This window comes from Lottia gigantea (genome assembly GCF_000327385.1).
Source record: "Lottia gigantea unplaced genomic scaffold LOTGIsca_2, whole genome shotgun sequence".
NCBI classification, from domain to species: Eukaryota; Metazoa; Mollusca; class Gastropoda; family Lottiidae; genus Lottia; species Lottia gigantea.
This window is the reverse complement of record NW_008708400.1, coordinates 4,269,201-4,285,836: the sequence shown is the minus strand read 5'-3', so window position 1 is coordinate 4,285,836 and position 16,636 is coordinate 4,269,201. Positions and strand designations below refer to the sequence as shown.

The 16,636-nt window shown below is 31.3% G+C and overlaps 1 protein-coding gene across 1 annotated transcript in view; it reads left to right on the top strand.

The window, feature by feature from the left end:
• Positions 1-16,636, top strand: part of LOTGIDRAFT_208950 (hypothetical protein) — a gene marked incomplete at its 5' end in the record, with an annotated part of 45,982 nt that overhangs the window by 16,427 nt on the left and 12,919 nt on the right. Inside the window, 13 exons of the mRNA XM_009053394.1 lie at positions 4,807-4,939; positions 8,223-8,612; positions 9,008-9,187; positions 10,408-10,524; positions 10,993-11,147; positions 13,542-13,699; positions 13,939-14,012; positions 14,132-14,325; positions 14,582-14,774; positions 15,218-15,378; positions 15,635-15,744; positions 15,943-16,262; positions 16,434-16,579. Of these exons, the coding sequence (XP_009051642.1) occupies positions 4,807-4,939; positions 8,223-8,612; positions 9,008-9,187; positions 10,408-10,524; positions 10,993-11,147; positions 13,542-13,699; positions 13,939-14,012; positions 14,132-14,325; positions 14,582-14,774; positions 15,218-15,378; positions 15,635-15,744; positions 15,943-16,262; positions 16,434-16,579 (2,331 nt within the window). The remainder of the gene's footprint in view (positions 1-4,806; positions 4,940-8,222; positions 8,613-9,007; positions 9,188-10,407; positions 10,525-10,992; positions 11,148-13,541; positions 13,700-13,938; positions 14,013-14,131; positions 14,326-14,581; positions 14,775-15,217; positions 15,379-15,634; positions 15,745-15,942; positions 16,263-16,433; positions 16,580-16,636) is intronic.

Here is a 16,636-nt window from a genome sequence, read left to right as displayed (position 1 = left end):
GTATAATAAGATAGTACAAGATAATATTATAAGATATACTAGTGATATATAAGAAGTAATGATGTTGTTGATAAGCTATGTACTAGGTATTCAACATCTCACATTATCTCATATATTATTGGAATTCTTTTTTATAACATATAAATTTTCTTTTTTTCAACAGAAGGTAGAACCATAGAAAAACTATTTGTGGATCCTTTGTCCTTAGTGGTGCATAAAAGCTGTGAGGACCAAATTTTTATTTAGGTTGGCTGTGAATAATTCCATTGACATCATTGATTGGGGAAGACACACCCAAGTCCATGTTCTTTCCAGATTGTACCCAATTAAAGTTTGGTTGACTTCTTAGTGCAGTTATGAAGGATGATTCCTTTATGATATAAATTTTGTTTAGAAAAATTTTGAATATTAACTGTGCTGAACTCCTTGTGTTTGCTCATTTTTTTTTACCAATTCATTCTTGGCCACTTTTTATCTTTACCACCATCTTGTAGCAAGTGTGAGAAATATGTTAACTCTATGATAGTTGTAACACCTTAGCGATGGATACCTGTAGTTTTTGGAATTGCCTCAAAGAAAAAAGAAATGGTAACAGAAAGCTAGAAGATAAACCTTTAACCACTTAAATCAACATTTAAGCCACATTTGAGATAGTTTTTCTCCATTTGAGAATTTGATTTCTGCTATCATATTTTATACCTTCTGTCTGCTTAGTGAACTCCAACTGATTTCACGTTACAGTTCCTTGGGGTAAATTCTCCAGTTCGTGATCTGAGTTGATTCTTATCATTCATTTAATCCAATATAAGTAAACAGTACGCTATATTGTTGGTAATTTTAGATACAGGTCATTATATGGTTTACAATATGACAAAGTGTCATTTTTATGCTAGTTTAGTAAATTGTTAGAAATGTACTGTTCTTTATAGAAATATAGGTGAAGTTGATTGACATGTATACTAAAAGTAGAAAATGAGTATCTAAACAGCAAAGGAAAATATCAAGCACAGGAAAATAAATGTGGCAAATTTGAAATTCCTCTTCATGATGTTGGTATTGAAAAGCGAGGACCAATTACCTTTGTACAATGATCATAATAATAATATATACTGTTTAAAGCATCACATCACAATCGATCCCAATGTTCTGTACATTGTAAAAATCATAGTACAGAACACTATCACAAAATTAGATACAACAGTTCAATGAATGTATAAAGAGGCAGAGTATACCTCTAAGATATTGGATTTCTCTTTTATTATATTCTGTTCAGTTGCAATTAAGAATTGTAAAGAAAAGGAGTAAGATTTCAATAAACATTTGCTATAATATTGGGTACCATAAAGGTGTATCTAGTATCTAGTTTTGGAATTGCCTGCAGTGCATATTTTATATATATAGTAATTGTTCAGCTGCTTATTATTCTGGAAACAATTTAAAAGAAGAAAAATAAACATCTATTCTCTTGAGGCTAGCCTGTAGTTGTTTTTAGGTCATTTCATCAAATATATCATAAACTCAGAGATTGTGAATTACTTAAATTTCCACAGAAGGCACTTTATCATAAGGTCAAATGAAATAATTTAACATCGAATAAATTTAGAGCGGAATGGCAAAAAGCCATAAATGAAAAAAAAATCTCAAAACAACATTACTGGTGAGCAGTAAGCAACCGTAAGTCCTAATTGTTTCTTGATGATGATGATAAATGAAGCCCTAGACCAAACTCAGTAATCTTATGTGTCATATTTCTTTACTAGTTTTTACACCCACTGTTTTTTCAAGTCTGCCAGAAAATCATAAAATTTCTAAAAATAGAATATTTGTGAATGTTTTTTCGATTAATGGCGTAATTATGCTTGTTAGAAATCTGTAAAGAGAATACCTTCAGTGTTAGTCTTTTTATCTTAGAGATAATATTTTCGTGGGGAATTTAGTTTATGATCATATTTTTGTTATGGTTTGTTTTATATTGTAGTAAACAAACTATTGCTCATTTTCTTGACTGCTTATCTTGATGAGTTTTAAAATACTCTAATATTTTAATGAGCATTTGATAAGGAGTTCTTTGTTTGTACAGATGAGATTTGGCAATATTAAGTACACACCATTGTCTTTTTTTTGGCTAATCTGAAAACTTATGGGATAATCTGAAAACTTATGGGCTATGTGCTAATGGGCTATGGGTTAGCCTGAAACCTAAAGGGCTACAGGTTAGCCTGAAACCTAATAAGCTGTGGGTGAGTCTGAAACCTAATGGGCTATGGGTTAGCCTGAAACCTAATGGGCTATGGGTTAGCCTGAAACCTAATGGGCTGTGGGTTAGCCTGAAACCTAATGGGCTGTGGGTTAGCCTGAAACCTAATGGGCTGTGGGTAGTGCTGGGTATCGTCAATCAAGTCACTATACTATATTAACATTTTATCTTCAAAGTTTCAATATTTATACCTTTATAACTTTATAACTGTGATATTTGTTACTACAGCTGATAGAAATGGTTAGCAACCACTGTCTTATAGTGAAAAATTGTTATATATCAGAAAACAACTTATAAAAATCAGCCCTTTTTTTATGGAGTAAAAGTATCGATACATAAAATCGCGATACGATACGCATAATGTCGCATGTTGTATAGCAATACATTGATTCACTGATATATTGTCCCAGCAATAGCTGTGGGTTAGCCTGAAACCTAATGGGTTGTGGGTTAGCCTGAAATCTAATGGTCTATGGGTTAGCCTGAAACTTATGGGCCATATCTGAAACTATGGGCTATTGGTTAGTTTGAAACTTACAGGCCTGAAATATAATGGGCTGTTTAGGTCGTTGGGCTAGTTTGAAAACTTCAATTCATAATGAGTTTTGCCTGACAGTACTAAATGGTCATGTTCTGTTAGTTCCTATTTCACAATTTTACCAAAATTTCCATCTTACTTACTTAAACAACCGGATTTATTTCGAAATATTTTTAAAATCAATACTTCTCTTGTGAAACTTTCCTGTACTCTTGTGAAATTTTCTTAATTTTAATTGGTAAATTTGAGAATGCAGCCAATTATATTGAAGTGCTGTAAACAAGTGTATATGTAGTATGAAATGTTAAAATCTCTGCTCCCTGTTGATTAATAATTACAAACTATGTTAATTAAACACATGCTTACAAATTTCATTTTCACACTTTCTTATTTCAAAGTTTAAGTGACGCGTCTCTTAATTATTCAGATATAATTTACAAATTTACTTCAAAAGATATAAGGTTAAAGATCTTTCAAAATTTGCTCATGAATTTGTGTAATTTGTGAAATGATGGTAGATATATACAGTCAAGTAACCTAATTTCGTGGAAACCTATTATTCGTGGATTTCTGGAAATGATTAATAATTTACATGAGCGACCTTGTGCGACCTCCGCATTAGTTTCTTTTAATAAACATGGGTTTTCTCTACAATATCAGCTAGTAGAATGAATCCAGTAGTTTCAAGCAAGGTAAAATGTAATAATGTATACTTTGACAAATACAAAATGGCGGATTTCACTTATTACCAAACGATACCATTTTTTATCGGCCGAATTTCCTTATGATCCCAAGCAGTAATTGGAATTCCAAGTGTCGTCTGCTAGATTATATTCCAACGAATGAAGTCACGTGATCAACTAGCGGATTCCGTGTCAGCAGAAAATTTCTATGGAACACAAAGTGGACCATATTCTTATGTTGTTTCAGTGACTTTTAGCAATAAATCACGCTACGTGTCTTATTTTGTCAGTCACTATTTTTTTTTTAAATCGTGGTTCTTTGAAGGAATTGACACTAGTTATAATGAATTGATATTAAAGATAAATACTAAGAGAAGTTAATTATACCATCCGGGTATCCATACAACGTGTTTTTCTAGACTTATTTATAGATCAAACATTGTACACGAAAATAGGTGAGGCATTCTGCCGCCGTTGCCGAGTTGGTTGCTCATGAAATATGGGTCAAAGTGAAGGATTCATAAAGAAAATCGAAATAAACCAATTTTAATTATCTTGTAGAATATCTGAGGAAACATCTAAGACATAAAAATTTTTTTTCGTTTTTTTAACTTTGACGAAATTCAGTGTTTAATCCTTATATCCACGAAAATAGGTTACACCACTGTACTTCAAGATACAATAGATTAAAAAAATTTCAATTCATCTGAAACTATGATTAAATAAATGATTAACATTTCTTGGAACAGGGTGACTTAAATGTTGCTTTGAGTCATGTTAAATGCATAGTTTGAATGTAAAAGCAATCATGTTATTCAGGTGACTTTCAAATCTGAACTAAGTGTACTTACTAGTTTGTGTTGTGTTTAGATGAAGGTCAGTTTTATCTGACAAGTACATTTCTAGAAGGTTGTATCACTTTAATTACAGAGCAAATATCATCACAATCTGCTGTTAATTTCAATATATTTCAACATTCTCTCTAGAACTTTCACACATCATCTCTTATAATAAAGATATATCATTGATATGAGAAGAAAAATTCAAGTGCCTATATACATTACATTTTGACCCATTCATAAATATTCAACAAAGTGTATATCATATATTGTAGTTTCTGTGTAAGAGCCTTGTTTTAACTTGAAATTTTTTGTGATCTTGATTTTTTTTTGTATCCCAATATTTGAAAGGGTTTTTTTCATGTCAGTGGTTACAAGTACATGTATTTGTAATATTTGATCAGTTTGCATGTCATTATAAATTGAATTGCATTTTGCAAAAAGAAAATCAGAAGGTTAACCTCATACTGTGTCATTTATATTTTTTAGGTTATTGTGGATGATGTTGCTGTCTCTAAGGTTTACGAATTTCCCTGTCAACGTTGGTTAGCATCTGATGAAGATGATGGTCAGATCTCAAGAGAACTCATCCTCAATTCTGGACCTAATGATGCCGCTCAAGGTTAGTTTTGCTTCATTTTTAATTGAACATGTTAACCTTCAAAATAATGATCATCTTGAAACTAACAAACTCAGTGATGTTTCCTTGTTGTGGTATTGTAGTGAAACTAAAATTTCCAAAAAAGTATCTGGCCCTTCAATCTGAAAGCATATTGATTCTTTTAAAGGGATTCAAAAGAAGTTTTTTTTCATTTTTGGAACGCCCATTGGAGACACTCTTGGCTCCTCATATATTTCTTAATGAGCTAATTATGATGTCACTATTGCAAATACCATTTCTCTCCAATGATATTCACAATAGTTCATCAGAATCTGGAATTAAAGGAATTGCCTTGTCCAGAAGTATGACAATAGTATCTCAGTTGTCCCAGATACACATAGGAAAGCTGAAAGACTCTTTTTGCATCCTTGCAAGATTTACTGTAATGATTTAAAGGGACAATCTGATATAATTTAGACATGAAGTACTGGTCTTTTTGAATTTTTTTAGCTGTTTGTGACTTAATACTTGAATATTCCTCAACATGTTGACATGCAGATTAAAGTATTTCACTTTCCAAGACATGAAAAGTATCAGAAAAAATTAGATTGTCCCTTCAAATTACTCCTGATAATTCTAGAACTACTTTTTAAACGAAAGAGCATGACTTTACAGTCGTAGTTGGATTCAATTTTTAACATTAATGTATGTGTGTTACTAGAGTAATTATTTATCATAATTAGTTTACATATCTAACAAGAATTATTTTTTTAATTAACAATTCTAGGTCTAGGTAAAGTATTTAATTATTAAATTATAGAAAAAAGTTAAATGTAGTGTATGAAATCTTTTTAAAAATTAGTTTGTATACTAAATATAGTTGTTCTTATAGTATTAGTATTGGGTTTCTAGTACTTTGTATGTTGTAGTAATTTTCGTTGTACAAATCTATAGTTCTCGTATTTAATTCTTATATCAGGCTTCAAAGTATTTTCAAATATTTCAACATGACTTCTACTTATTTTGACATCAGCAAAGAAAAACAGAAAGAAAGTTCAAGAACTTGCTATTATAGTCTGTTTGATTTTTTGTCAAAACAAGGTTTGGTTTAACTGAAATTGAGCTTTCAGGTAGTTAAGCAAAAAACAAGACTATTTCCTTTTGAAAATTATTTTGAATTGAGAAATGTTTCTGTAAAAGGAACATTTAGTAGAAGGACTCATTTGAGGTTGTCTATCAATCCAGAATATATCTGCTTCTGCTTATCTGGGTGGAGTCAAATCTTTCAATGGGGGAATCAACTATTTGACTTTACAGGTTAAAGATGACATTCATCATCCCATAGCCTGTTACACTGGGAGCTCACCAAACCATAATCTATCATGGTTCACACTGGAAAGAAACTTTTGAAAACATCAAAAGAGTACCTGTAACTTGTTGTTGTTAAGTGTAAATGTTGTTTTATCTGTTATCTTCTTTTATTTCATTCTATAAGATGATGATGATGATGATGATGATGGTAGGTCAGAATGATTTCCTGCATGATTTAAGTATCAACTAGGATATATACAAATAGAGCATATCACATACTGAAATCCAATAGGATTTAAATGAAACAAACGATATAGGGAATGATTTTTGTGCATTTTTAATACTTAATAGAATTTCAACTAGTACAGCATGATTATAAATATTCTGAAATGATTACATGACAAATTTGATATTTAATAGGATTTCTATTGATGAATCATGGAATTGAATCTATTTAAAATTTTGTATGATATTCAGCTACTGAAATAGGACAACAGCATGTAGTTATACTGGTAAATCATGAAATAAAACATGATATTGAAGTTTAGGTATTTTATAGAAAATTTATTGACAAAACGTGAAATAAACCTTTTTTGAATGGGTAAATAATTCAAATAAATAGCTTATCGTATACTTTGGACTTTGTGTAGGAGAATTAAGATTTGGCATGATAATAGTCTGTTATGAGATTGATTTGAAATATAATGAAATGACACTATTGCATGTAGGATAGCATAGCATGAACAACATTTCAACAAATTAGCATGTTAAACGGACAGATGCACCATTTTTGGACCAATCGTATCTTACTCACAGAAACTGGAATAGTGTTTTGAGCCTTCAAATCCATGTTTAACCAGAATTATCTGCATTTGAATGTTAAAAATTATATAGAAATACAGAGATGTGAAAAATGATGAAAACTCATTACATATATTCAAGACCCAAATAAACCCCTGAAAATAGAGAATTTGTCCCTGAGTTTGAATACTATATATATGTAGCAGTACTCTTATGGAATACAAGAAAAATGCCATATTTAGATTGAAATCAAAATAGGGATGTAAATGGTTAAATGAAAAAGGAACAGTAAAGATAGATTTTCTATGGTATTGAAAAACCTGTGATCTTGATTTACTATGAATAGAAATTAGTTACATTTGTACACTAATATATTTTAAATCTTACAAATTGTAAGCATTAAGCCTTCTAATTAGAGCAATATGGTAAAATGATTTCCAATGTGGTTCAGATCAGTAAATTTTATATCTACTCTAGTAAGAAATGGCCTTGGGGTAGATATGGGAGTGTGTCTTACTGTCAGAGGAACCCTTGATATTTAACCCACTTTAACCATAATGAAGTAGTTTTTGACGTCTGCCTGAGACTGCCAAGGGCCAAGATATTGAAATTGTTTAGGTATCTATTCCAGGTGTGCCCCAATATAATAAAAAAGAGTTATTGTCTCAGTTTGTCTTATTAATGCATTGATCTTGGACAAGAACAAAATTTCATAAAGAGAAGCGGTAGTCAGTTTGCGGCATGATTTCTTGATTGCATCTTTAATAAAATATACAAGGCGTGGCAACACATGTTTTATATTTTTAATCAGACCGATTTCTATGAGAAATTGAGGGTTTTAAATTTGAGCTTTGGGCTTGAACATAGAAAGCAGATAGTGCCTAGAACAGCTAGAAGTTTACTGAATATAATATCATTTTTATAGCAAATTAAATGACAAACAAATTTTCATGAGTTTTTTCTGTCTTCACTTCAAAATTCTTTTCTTTTGTTTCACATTTTGACATTTTCTAGTATCTTTCAGATGCTGAACTAAAAAGTTTGAAAATTGATAAGCTTGAATAGAAAAATTGAATTCAAATATTTTTCAAAATCTTTATTACAAGAAAAAAAAAAGATTGAACCTGTCAAAATTGTCAACATCAACAAACAAAATCAACTAGATTAGATAGAATTTACTCTTAAATTTCAGGTTTCCCTTATGTCATCACGGTGGTGACAGGAGATAAGGTCAGTGCTGGTACAGACGCTAGAGTCTGGATTGTTTTACATGGTGGTAAAAATGGCAATGAATCTAGTGGCAAGATTTGGTTGGATTCTGGTAAATTTGAAAGAAACAAGACAGATCTGTTTAATGTGAGCATTGCCAGAATGCTTAGTCCTCTGTCACGAATTGACATCGGCCATGATAACAAAGGTGCTGCATCTGGTTGGTTTCTAGACAGTGTGACTATATATTGTCCAATGTCTGGTATTGAACAGTTTTTCCCATGTGGAAAATGGTTGGCAATTGATGAAGGTGAAAGAGTCATCAGTCGTACCTTGTATGAACAAGAAGCCAGGCGGAAAAAGAAACAGAAGAGTAAGTTTACACACTGATTTTCAATGGTAGCCTACAGCATAAGTCCCTTTAATATCCGTCACTCCATGCCATAAAGTGCTGCTTGTTTTTGATATTATCATGTGCTGTGCTTGAATCAACATAATGGTATTATATTTGGCGCAAGATAGACGGTTAAACTTTTCATGGCTTGACATAAATAGCATTTAATCTTGTTTTTTTTCAACAGGTATTTTGATAAATATGTTCTTAAAAATTGGTTTGTTTTCACACAGAATGTCTCTTAATGTGGCAAAATTCATCATGGCAGTAATGGCAATCTTGATTTGTCCAATAATTAGTTGATAGAGTAGAAAGTAAAACTTCATTTTCATTTTAAAAAAGATTAAGTTGTATATTGTTATGGTTTATTTCAGAAAATAATTGGACAGTATGGGTATATACATCTGATACAAGGAATGCTGGTACTGACTCTAATGTGTTTATATGTCTCTATGGTGACAAGGGGAAATCTGATGACATACAACTAGAAGGGAAGGGGGATTCTTTCGAATCCGGAAGTAAAGATATATTTAATATCAATATTACTGATGTTGGTAAACCATATAAATTACGAGTTTGGCATGATAATAAAGGATTAGCACCAGGGTGGCATCTTGAAAAGGTAAATTCCTGCAGTTCCATTTTAATTCCATAAAAGTAGCCCATCAAATTATTAGTCTTTTTTATTGAGCAATCAAACTGATTATTATGTAAATTTTTAGAATAGAAGTATGTCGAAAATTTGACGTAAAATACCTGTCAAAGGTGATTAGTCAAATATATTTCCATTCATTTGCATCTGTAAGATTCACCATTAGTTTACGATACACCTCTGGATATTTCATTTTATATATTTGCTGTGTGTTTCTTAATTTTTTTTATAAGATAGTGAAATGATCTGTAACATAATGTTTTTACGAAGTCAACAAATTGATTTCATCTGGGTATGCAAATTGTCCTTGACATTCCCTTCAAGGAAAATTGTCCATTATTGATAATTTGATTATTTGTATAGTTTGATGAAGCCAATTTATGAAGATGACAATAATAATTCTGATCTTCTATAAAACAGTAATTATTCCATGATATACTAATGAATAGAATGACTGACAATGGCATAAAAACACCTTTGACCTCTTTGACTTTCTCTGATTGGAAACTTTAGATTTACTGCTGTGATTCTGTTTAATGAAAAGAATCAGATAATTGGCTGTTCTTTCCATTTTTAAGCATTAAAGGGTACTTACGAACTGTGACTGCAACAGTGACCTTTCTTGTATCACAGATGTTTTAAAATCCAGCGATTTGATTGGATTGTAGCTTACCAAATACAGCCATTTAGAGCCCTCAACTTCCTATAAACCATAAGTCATAATGTTCACAGTCTTTCTGTCCAGGACTCTGATTTGCTGTATTCACTAGAATGCAATCCTATCAAATCACTTCATTCCATGATACAAGAAAGGTGGCTATTGCAGTCAAGGTATTAGATGCAGTTTGTAACAGCTTGGCATTGTCTAGATGTAGAAGGAAATATTTAGAAATTCATGACAGATTTTATATCTGAACTGAAGACTCGTTATATTTAAAAAATGTGGGAAAAAAAACAAATCAAAATCTAGCCTTTTTGATCAACTTCTCTGGTTGGCAAAATTTGTAGCAGTAGGAAAATGGAAAAAGATCGAAAAGTTCAATTTCTTATACTCCCAAAAGCTAAATAGACAATATTTCAATTTATTTTTTATTCTATTATAGATTGAGATGGAGAGTCCAGTATCTAAAGAAAGATATAAGTTTTACTGTGATAAATGGTTAGCTAATGATGAAGGTGATCAACAGATTGTAAGAGAAATGCCTGCTGAAGGACCTGGTATTAAAAAGCCTTTACCTTGTAAGTACACACCTCAATTCTGCTGCCAAAATTTACTTTTTTATGCAGTCAATCATTGCGTAAACCATTGCATATTGTGTAAATCATTGTACATTGCGTAAATCATTGTACATTGCGTAAATCATTAAACATTGTGTAAATCATTAAACATTGTGTAAATCATATCATATTGTGTAAATCATTGCACGTTGTGTAAATCATATCATATTGTGAAAATCATTAAACATTGTGAAAATCATAAAACATTGTGTAAATCATTTCACATTGTGTAAATCATTTCACATTGTGTAAATCATTACAAATTGTGTAAATCATTGCATATTGTGTAAAACATTGTACAATGTTTCAATCATTCCACATTTCTCATGTGTAAATCATTTTACAAAGAGTAAATTGATGTTAAATCATGATTTTGTTAATATATTGTTATAATTTTCATACTAATAAATTATTGGTAATATATTTCAGTGGAGAAATATAAAATTGAAGTTCATACAGGGAAATGTAAATATGCTGGTACAGACGCCAATGTTTTTGTCAATATATTTGGTGAACGTGGTGACACTGGAAACCGTTTCTTACGTCATTCTGACAGTAATATCAATAAATTTGAGAAAGGAGATGTATGTATATCTTTTTGTTTAAAATTTATTTTAATTCATCTATTCCTCTATTGAAACTTCATTTAATACTTCATTTGTTATTTCCACAAGATTGATTTGACCATTATAACCTCAAACAAAACTATTCAGTCATGATATTGAGAGCAATTCATTTTGACGAAATTAATTTTTACACCTGGTCATTCCTTCAATTGGTCATTTCAGAACCTACATCGTTTTTTTGACTGAAACTAATAATCCCTAAGTGATATTACGTAAACAGGATGATCTTAATGGATACTGGCTCAAAAAAAAAAAAAAGATAGTTTTCTGGAAATGGCAAAATATTGCAATAAAAAATGGCCAGGCTTGAAAATGATCAGATACTAAGATCAATTGCTACCATAATAGTAAAATAGCATGACAGAGAAGGATTAAGTAAACTGATCAGTTTTTTGTTAACTTGCTGATTGTCAATTTTAACAAGAATCTTGTGGAAATAAAAATACTGTTCTAAAAACAATAAATTAACTTTGATATTTACATTTTTTCTTAGGCTTTACAGAGGAACCAGGTACTTTGTATCCCAATACCTTCAACTTATATATGTTCAATGTTATCTTTTATCATAATCAGCATGATTTTAATTGAGGTTTCTAGCAGTGATGGGCACCTGTAGTAGATTTTGAATAAACTAAAAATTATCTGTACTAGGGAGTGAGTTAGGTCCAATGTCAGATGTGGGACAGAATAGTACTGTGAATTTTTCAAACCCTCAGTCAGTGATTAGACTGGAGACACTGCCATAGATAAAGCTCCTAATATGGGATAAAAAATAAAGCTGTAGGCTTAATACAGGTGGTGCATATTAAAGCTGTTAGAAATAGGAAAATATTGCTTATTGCACACTGCATGCCATTGCATGATAGAATATTTATCAATGACTTAATAGCTATATGGGTGAAAGATTTCTAGGAAAAACAAGGCAGCCAAAGTATTTTATTATTATTTAATTTAGTAGAAAAAGTAGCAAGTCTGTTGTAGAATACCGTACTATATTTTTCCGTCTAAATTTTTTCAAAGCTTTCAATGTATAGCAAATTTTATGTTGCAGTTCCCAACTTGTATCATTTCAATTGAAATATGTTTAGTATTTTATAAATAAGTGGTAACTGTTTTTATTTCTATTTTAATGTTTTATCTAGTTTTATTATATGTTTACCCTATTATAATGTGGATATAATATTGTCTGCCTACAGATTTTTATGTCCAGTTACATTTGCATTAGATAGAGATAACAGTTTAGATCAGATTGCCATGATTTGTTCTTATGCTGACTTTTTGCCCCTGAGTTTGAATATTTGGCTTGTGAATACTTTGTTTATTATTGAAGCAAAACAAATCAATTGTTATAGCTATACAGTTTACAAATAAGGACAAACAGCTATAATACATATGTATAATACATACATATACATGAATATATACATACATAAAGACTAATTAGGTGTACTTATTGACTGACTTGAACGAGAAGTGACATTTTCGCATATAATTATCAATGACATCAGCAATGTTTTAGCGAGGAAAGAGAAGACATTGTGAATATTTACAGATGTAATTGTTTCTTTTGTTGTTCCAATATTTTACGAGTTTACCTCTGTAGTCGAATCTGGTACAGGTGCTAAAACACCAAACATTCTAAAACAGTCATATTCAGATAATGACCAGTAATGACCATAAAAATATTTGTAGTGAAGGTCAATATAATACTGTACATAAAAGCTGTAATCTGATTTTGATGAAATTGGCTATGCAGATTTTTTTGAAAGATTTTGGAAATAATTTAAGTTTTGTTATTTTGATACTTTTGGTAATTTTTTTTATATTTTGATGTTAGTTGACAATTGGTCATTCTCAATGGACTTGCTATTACTTACTTTTTCTAAAGTAGGCCATGTTTATTCTACTATTATAATTTGTAAAATGTTCAATGATTCACTCACTTGAGTCCAGAGTTCACTGGTTCACTCACTTGAGTTCAGTGTTCATTTTGGGTTCACTGTTCACTCACTAGAGTATAGTGTTCACTCACTTGAGTGCATGATCAAACAATTAAGTTTGATTGAAAGTTTAGGGCCACTAAATGAGTCCAGTGTGCTCTAACTTAAGTTAAAAGTTCACTCACTTGGGTTCAGGATCACTAAATGAGTTCACTGGAACTTGTATTTCACCATTGCATGATAGAATTTTCAAATTTCAGACTACATCTATATTATTTGAACAGATAATTTATTCATCTAAAACACTTTAATCCTTCTGTAACAAATTTATCATCGTTAACAATTACTATATATTAAATGAAAATGAACCTGGCCTCTATTTGCATGTTCATTCTATCTGTTTATCTTCTAGGTTGATGAATGTGAGATTGAAGCTGTTTCACTGTCCAAATTAAAGAAGATCAGGGTCGGGCATGATGGCAAAGGTCCAGGCAGTGGTTGGTTCTTGGATAAAATTGTGGTCAAACAAATTGGTAATCCCAAATATGACACCACTTTCGAATGCAACAGGTAAGCAAACTTTGTAATGTTAACAGAATAAAATGCTTGAACATCCCAGAATGAACTATTTCAATTAGGCAAATTGACCAGACTATTGTGGATTTGCAAAGTAAATACCTTGAGCGAGGTTCAAATCCATGAATCTTTATAAAATGTTCATGGCATTTCATATAAATACTACCCTTACTGCCCTTAAATTGAGGCAAATTTGATAAACCAAATCTGACAGATTGCGTTTCCGCTTACAGATGGCTAGCAGAAGATGAAGATGATGGAGCTATAGAAAGGGAGATAACTGCCAGCGGATCTCAAATGTTAAGTAGTAAGTAGATTTATATGTTGCCATTCCTCTTCTGTTTCTGGAGATAAGACTAGTTTGCAGCTTCAAGTAGTTTTGTTGATCATTGACTTTGAATATTGTATCTTCAAATTATATTTCAGCTACCTCATATCATGTGCAAGTGAAAACAGGTGATGTAAGAGGTGCAGGAACAGATGCCAATGTTAGTTTGAAGATTTTTGGTACTAATGGTGATACAGGTTCCATACAGCTCAGACAATCTGATTCTGCTGCTAATAAATTTGAAAGAAATAGAACTGACACTTTTAAATTAGAAGCAACAGACATTGGAAAGGTAAGAGTATTCAAAACCATAAAAAGAAAAAACTCGAAAAAAGGGTTTTTAAATTGGTGCTTTAAGGGCCTTAAAAATTTAGCATTTTACTGATTTTATTTTTGGTATAACATGAAAAAAAGACTTTTTGTTATTTCAATGAATTCAGAAATGGAAACTAAAAGGGATTAACTGAGAAATTATCCAGTCTTAGTATTTTTCTATGGCTTATGAAGCCACACAGCTGTTAATTTAAATCTTGGTGTTGTTTTTTTAGATTAAAAGAATTAAAATAGGACATGATGGTACCAAGCCAGGAGCAGGATGGTTTTTAGACAATATAATTATTGATGTACCATCTAAGGGCAAACATTATGAGTTTGCTTGTCATCGCTGGCTGGCTAAAGATGAAGAAGATGGATTAATAGAATTAGAGTTGGAACCATCTGTATCTGAAGCTAGAGATAAAAGTAAACTTCTATATTTGAATATTTTAAAAATAAAATTTAGGGTATTATAGAAATATTTACAACAGAACAGACCATATGTGGTAAAAATTAGTGATAGAGTTTTTATGCGTGAATCTCCCTTTGTAAAGGATTTCAATTGGCATCCAAATCTCTTTGCCACTTGAATCCCATTTTCTCATAAACCTTGTGGAAGTTACAGTTCTTGGAACTGAAAGTTTCTTGTCTTTTTGAAGGCCATACAGAAAAACTGTTATATATATAATGAATTTCAAGCCTTAACAGCAATATATTCATTGATGATTGAAACATAAAGGAGTTTCTAAATATTTTCCCAAAAAAGCCAAAAATCAAAGGTTAATTCAGGGAGATTGGTACTGTTTGCACTATACCAAAGAAAATTTGTACACTGGCATTCAGTTTGTTAATACTAAAACTGTTTTCAGATATACCATATGAGGTCACAATATGGACTTCAGATATATCCAGTGCTGGAACAGATGCCAATGTTTTTATACAAATGTATGGTGAAAATGGTAAAACAGACGAACAATTCATGCAAAATAAATCAGATGAATTTGAAAGAGGAAAATGTGATAAATTCAAGGTAATGCATTTCTAAACCCATGTCTTCAATTGAATTTTATGAAAATTGAATGCACATTTGTATTATTTGATGCCTGTGAGATTAAGACAGTTTGGTTTTTGAGATGAACCAGTCACAAGAAACTTCATGTTTTTATGAGTATAAAATGGTATTTTTTACCATAATGCTTCAATCACAGTCATATGAAAGTGTTATGATTTGAAAAGTCTCCTTGTCAAATGCTATGTGTCTAAGATTATTGTGTTGATTATTTCAGATTGAGGCAGCTGATGTGGGAAGATTACATAAATTACGGATCGGCCATGATGGTGCTGGCAGATTTGCTGGCTGGCATTGTGAAAAGGTTGGTCCTAATTTTATTTTTCAGTCTTTGATCTCTGGCACATCATAGCAACAGACTGTGTTGACATCGTGAAAAAAAATAACCTGAACAGCCAAATTGCGATATCAAAGATGAAATGATTGATGAAGAACCACAATGAGGCCAAATTTAGTATGATCATGGTAATGTTATGGTTCAAGAAGTTTAAGGAGTATCTCATATTTTTAGATTCTTATTCAAAGAAGACCAGTTCCTGGTACCAAAAAGCGTCGAAGGAGACCGCTTCAAAAACAGAAGAGTAGATATCTTGATCGTGATGAGTATGATTCAGACTCTACCAGTCCCTCGACTTCACCTCACAGACGACAACTTCGACGTAAAGGTACCAAGTCTAATCTAGAATCAGTGAGAGAAGAGGAAGAAGTTTATGATGGAGAAGAAACAGAAGATTATTGGTTCTTTGTGGACCGATGGTTTGCTAAAAATGAGGATGATGGTGCCATTGTTAGAGAATTGATACCAACTGATGAGAAAGGGCGACCATTAGATGACTCTTTACAAGGTAATGATATATACCAATTTGCATAAAATGAAGTTGTTGCTTTATTTACAAGACACATTTTGAATGTTTTGTGAAAGTTCTCCAATTGTATTAATTACAAATGATGTTTGATTCACTTTTTATAAATGGGCAGTGTTTTTCACTAAATATTTTCTCTATTCACAGAAGTAGAATATACAGTTAAGATTTGTACTGGTGACGTCTGGGGAGCTGGTACTGACGCCAATGTTTTTGTTAATTTGTTTGGTGATAAAGGTGACTCTGGAGAAAGACAAATGAAAGATTCTAACAATGCTAATAAATTTGAAACAAACAAGGTAAACTTTTTTTTCTGACCAAATTGCATACAAATTACACACGTGAAATAATACTGA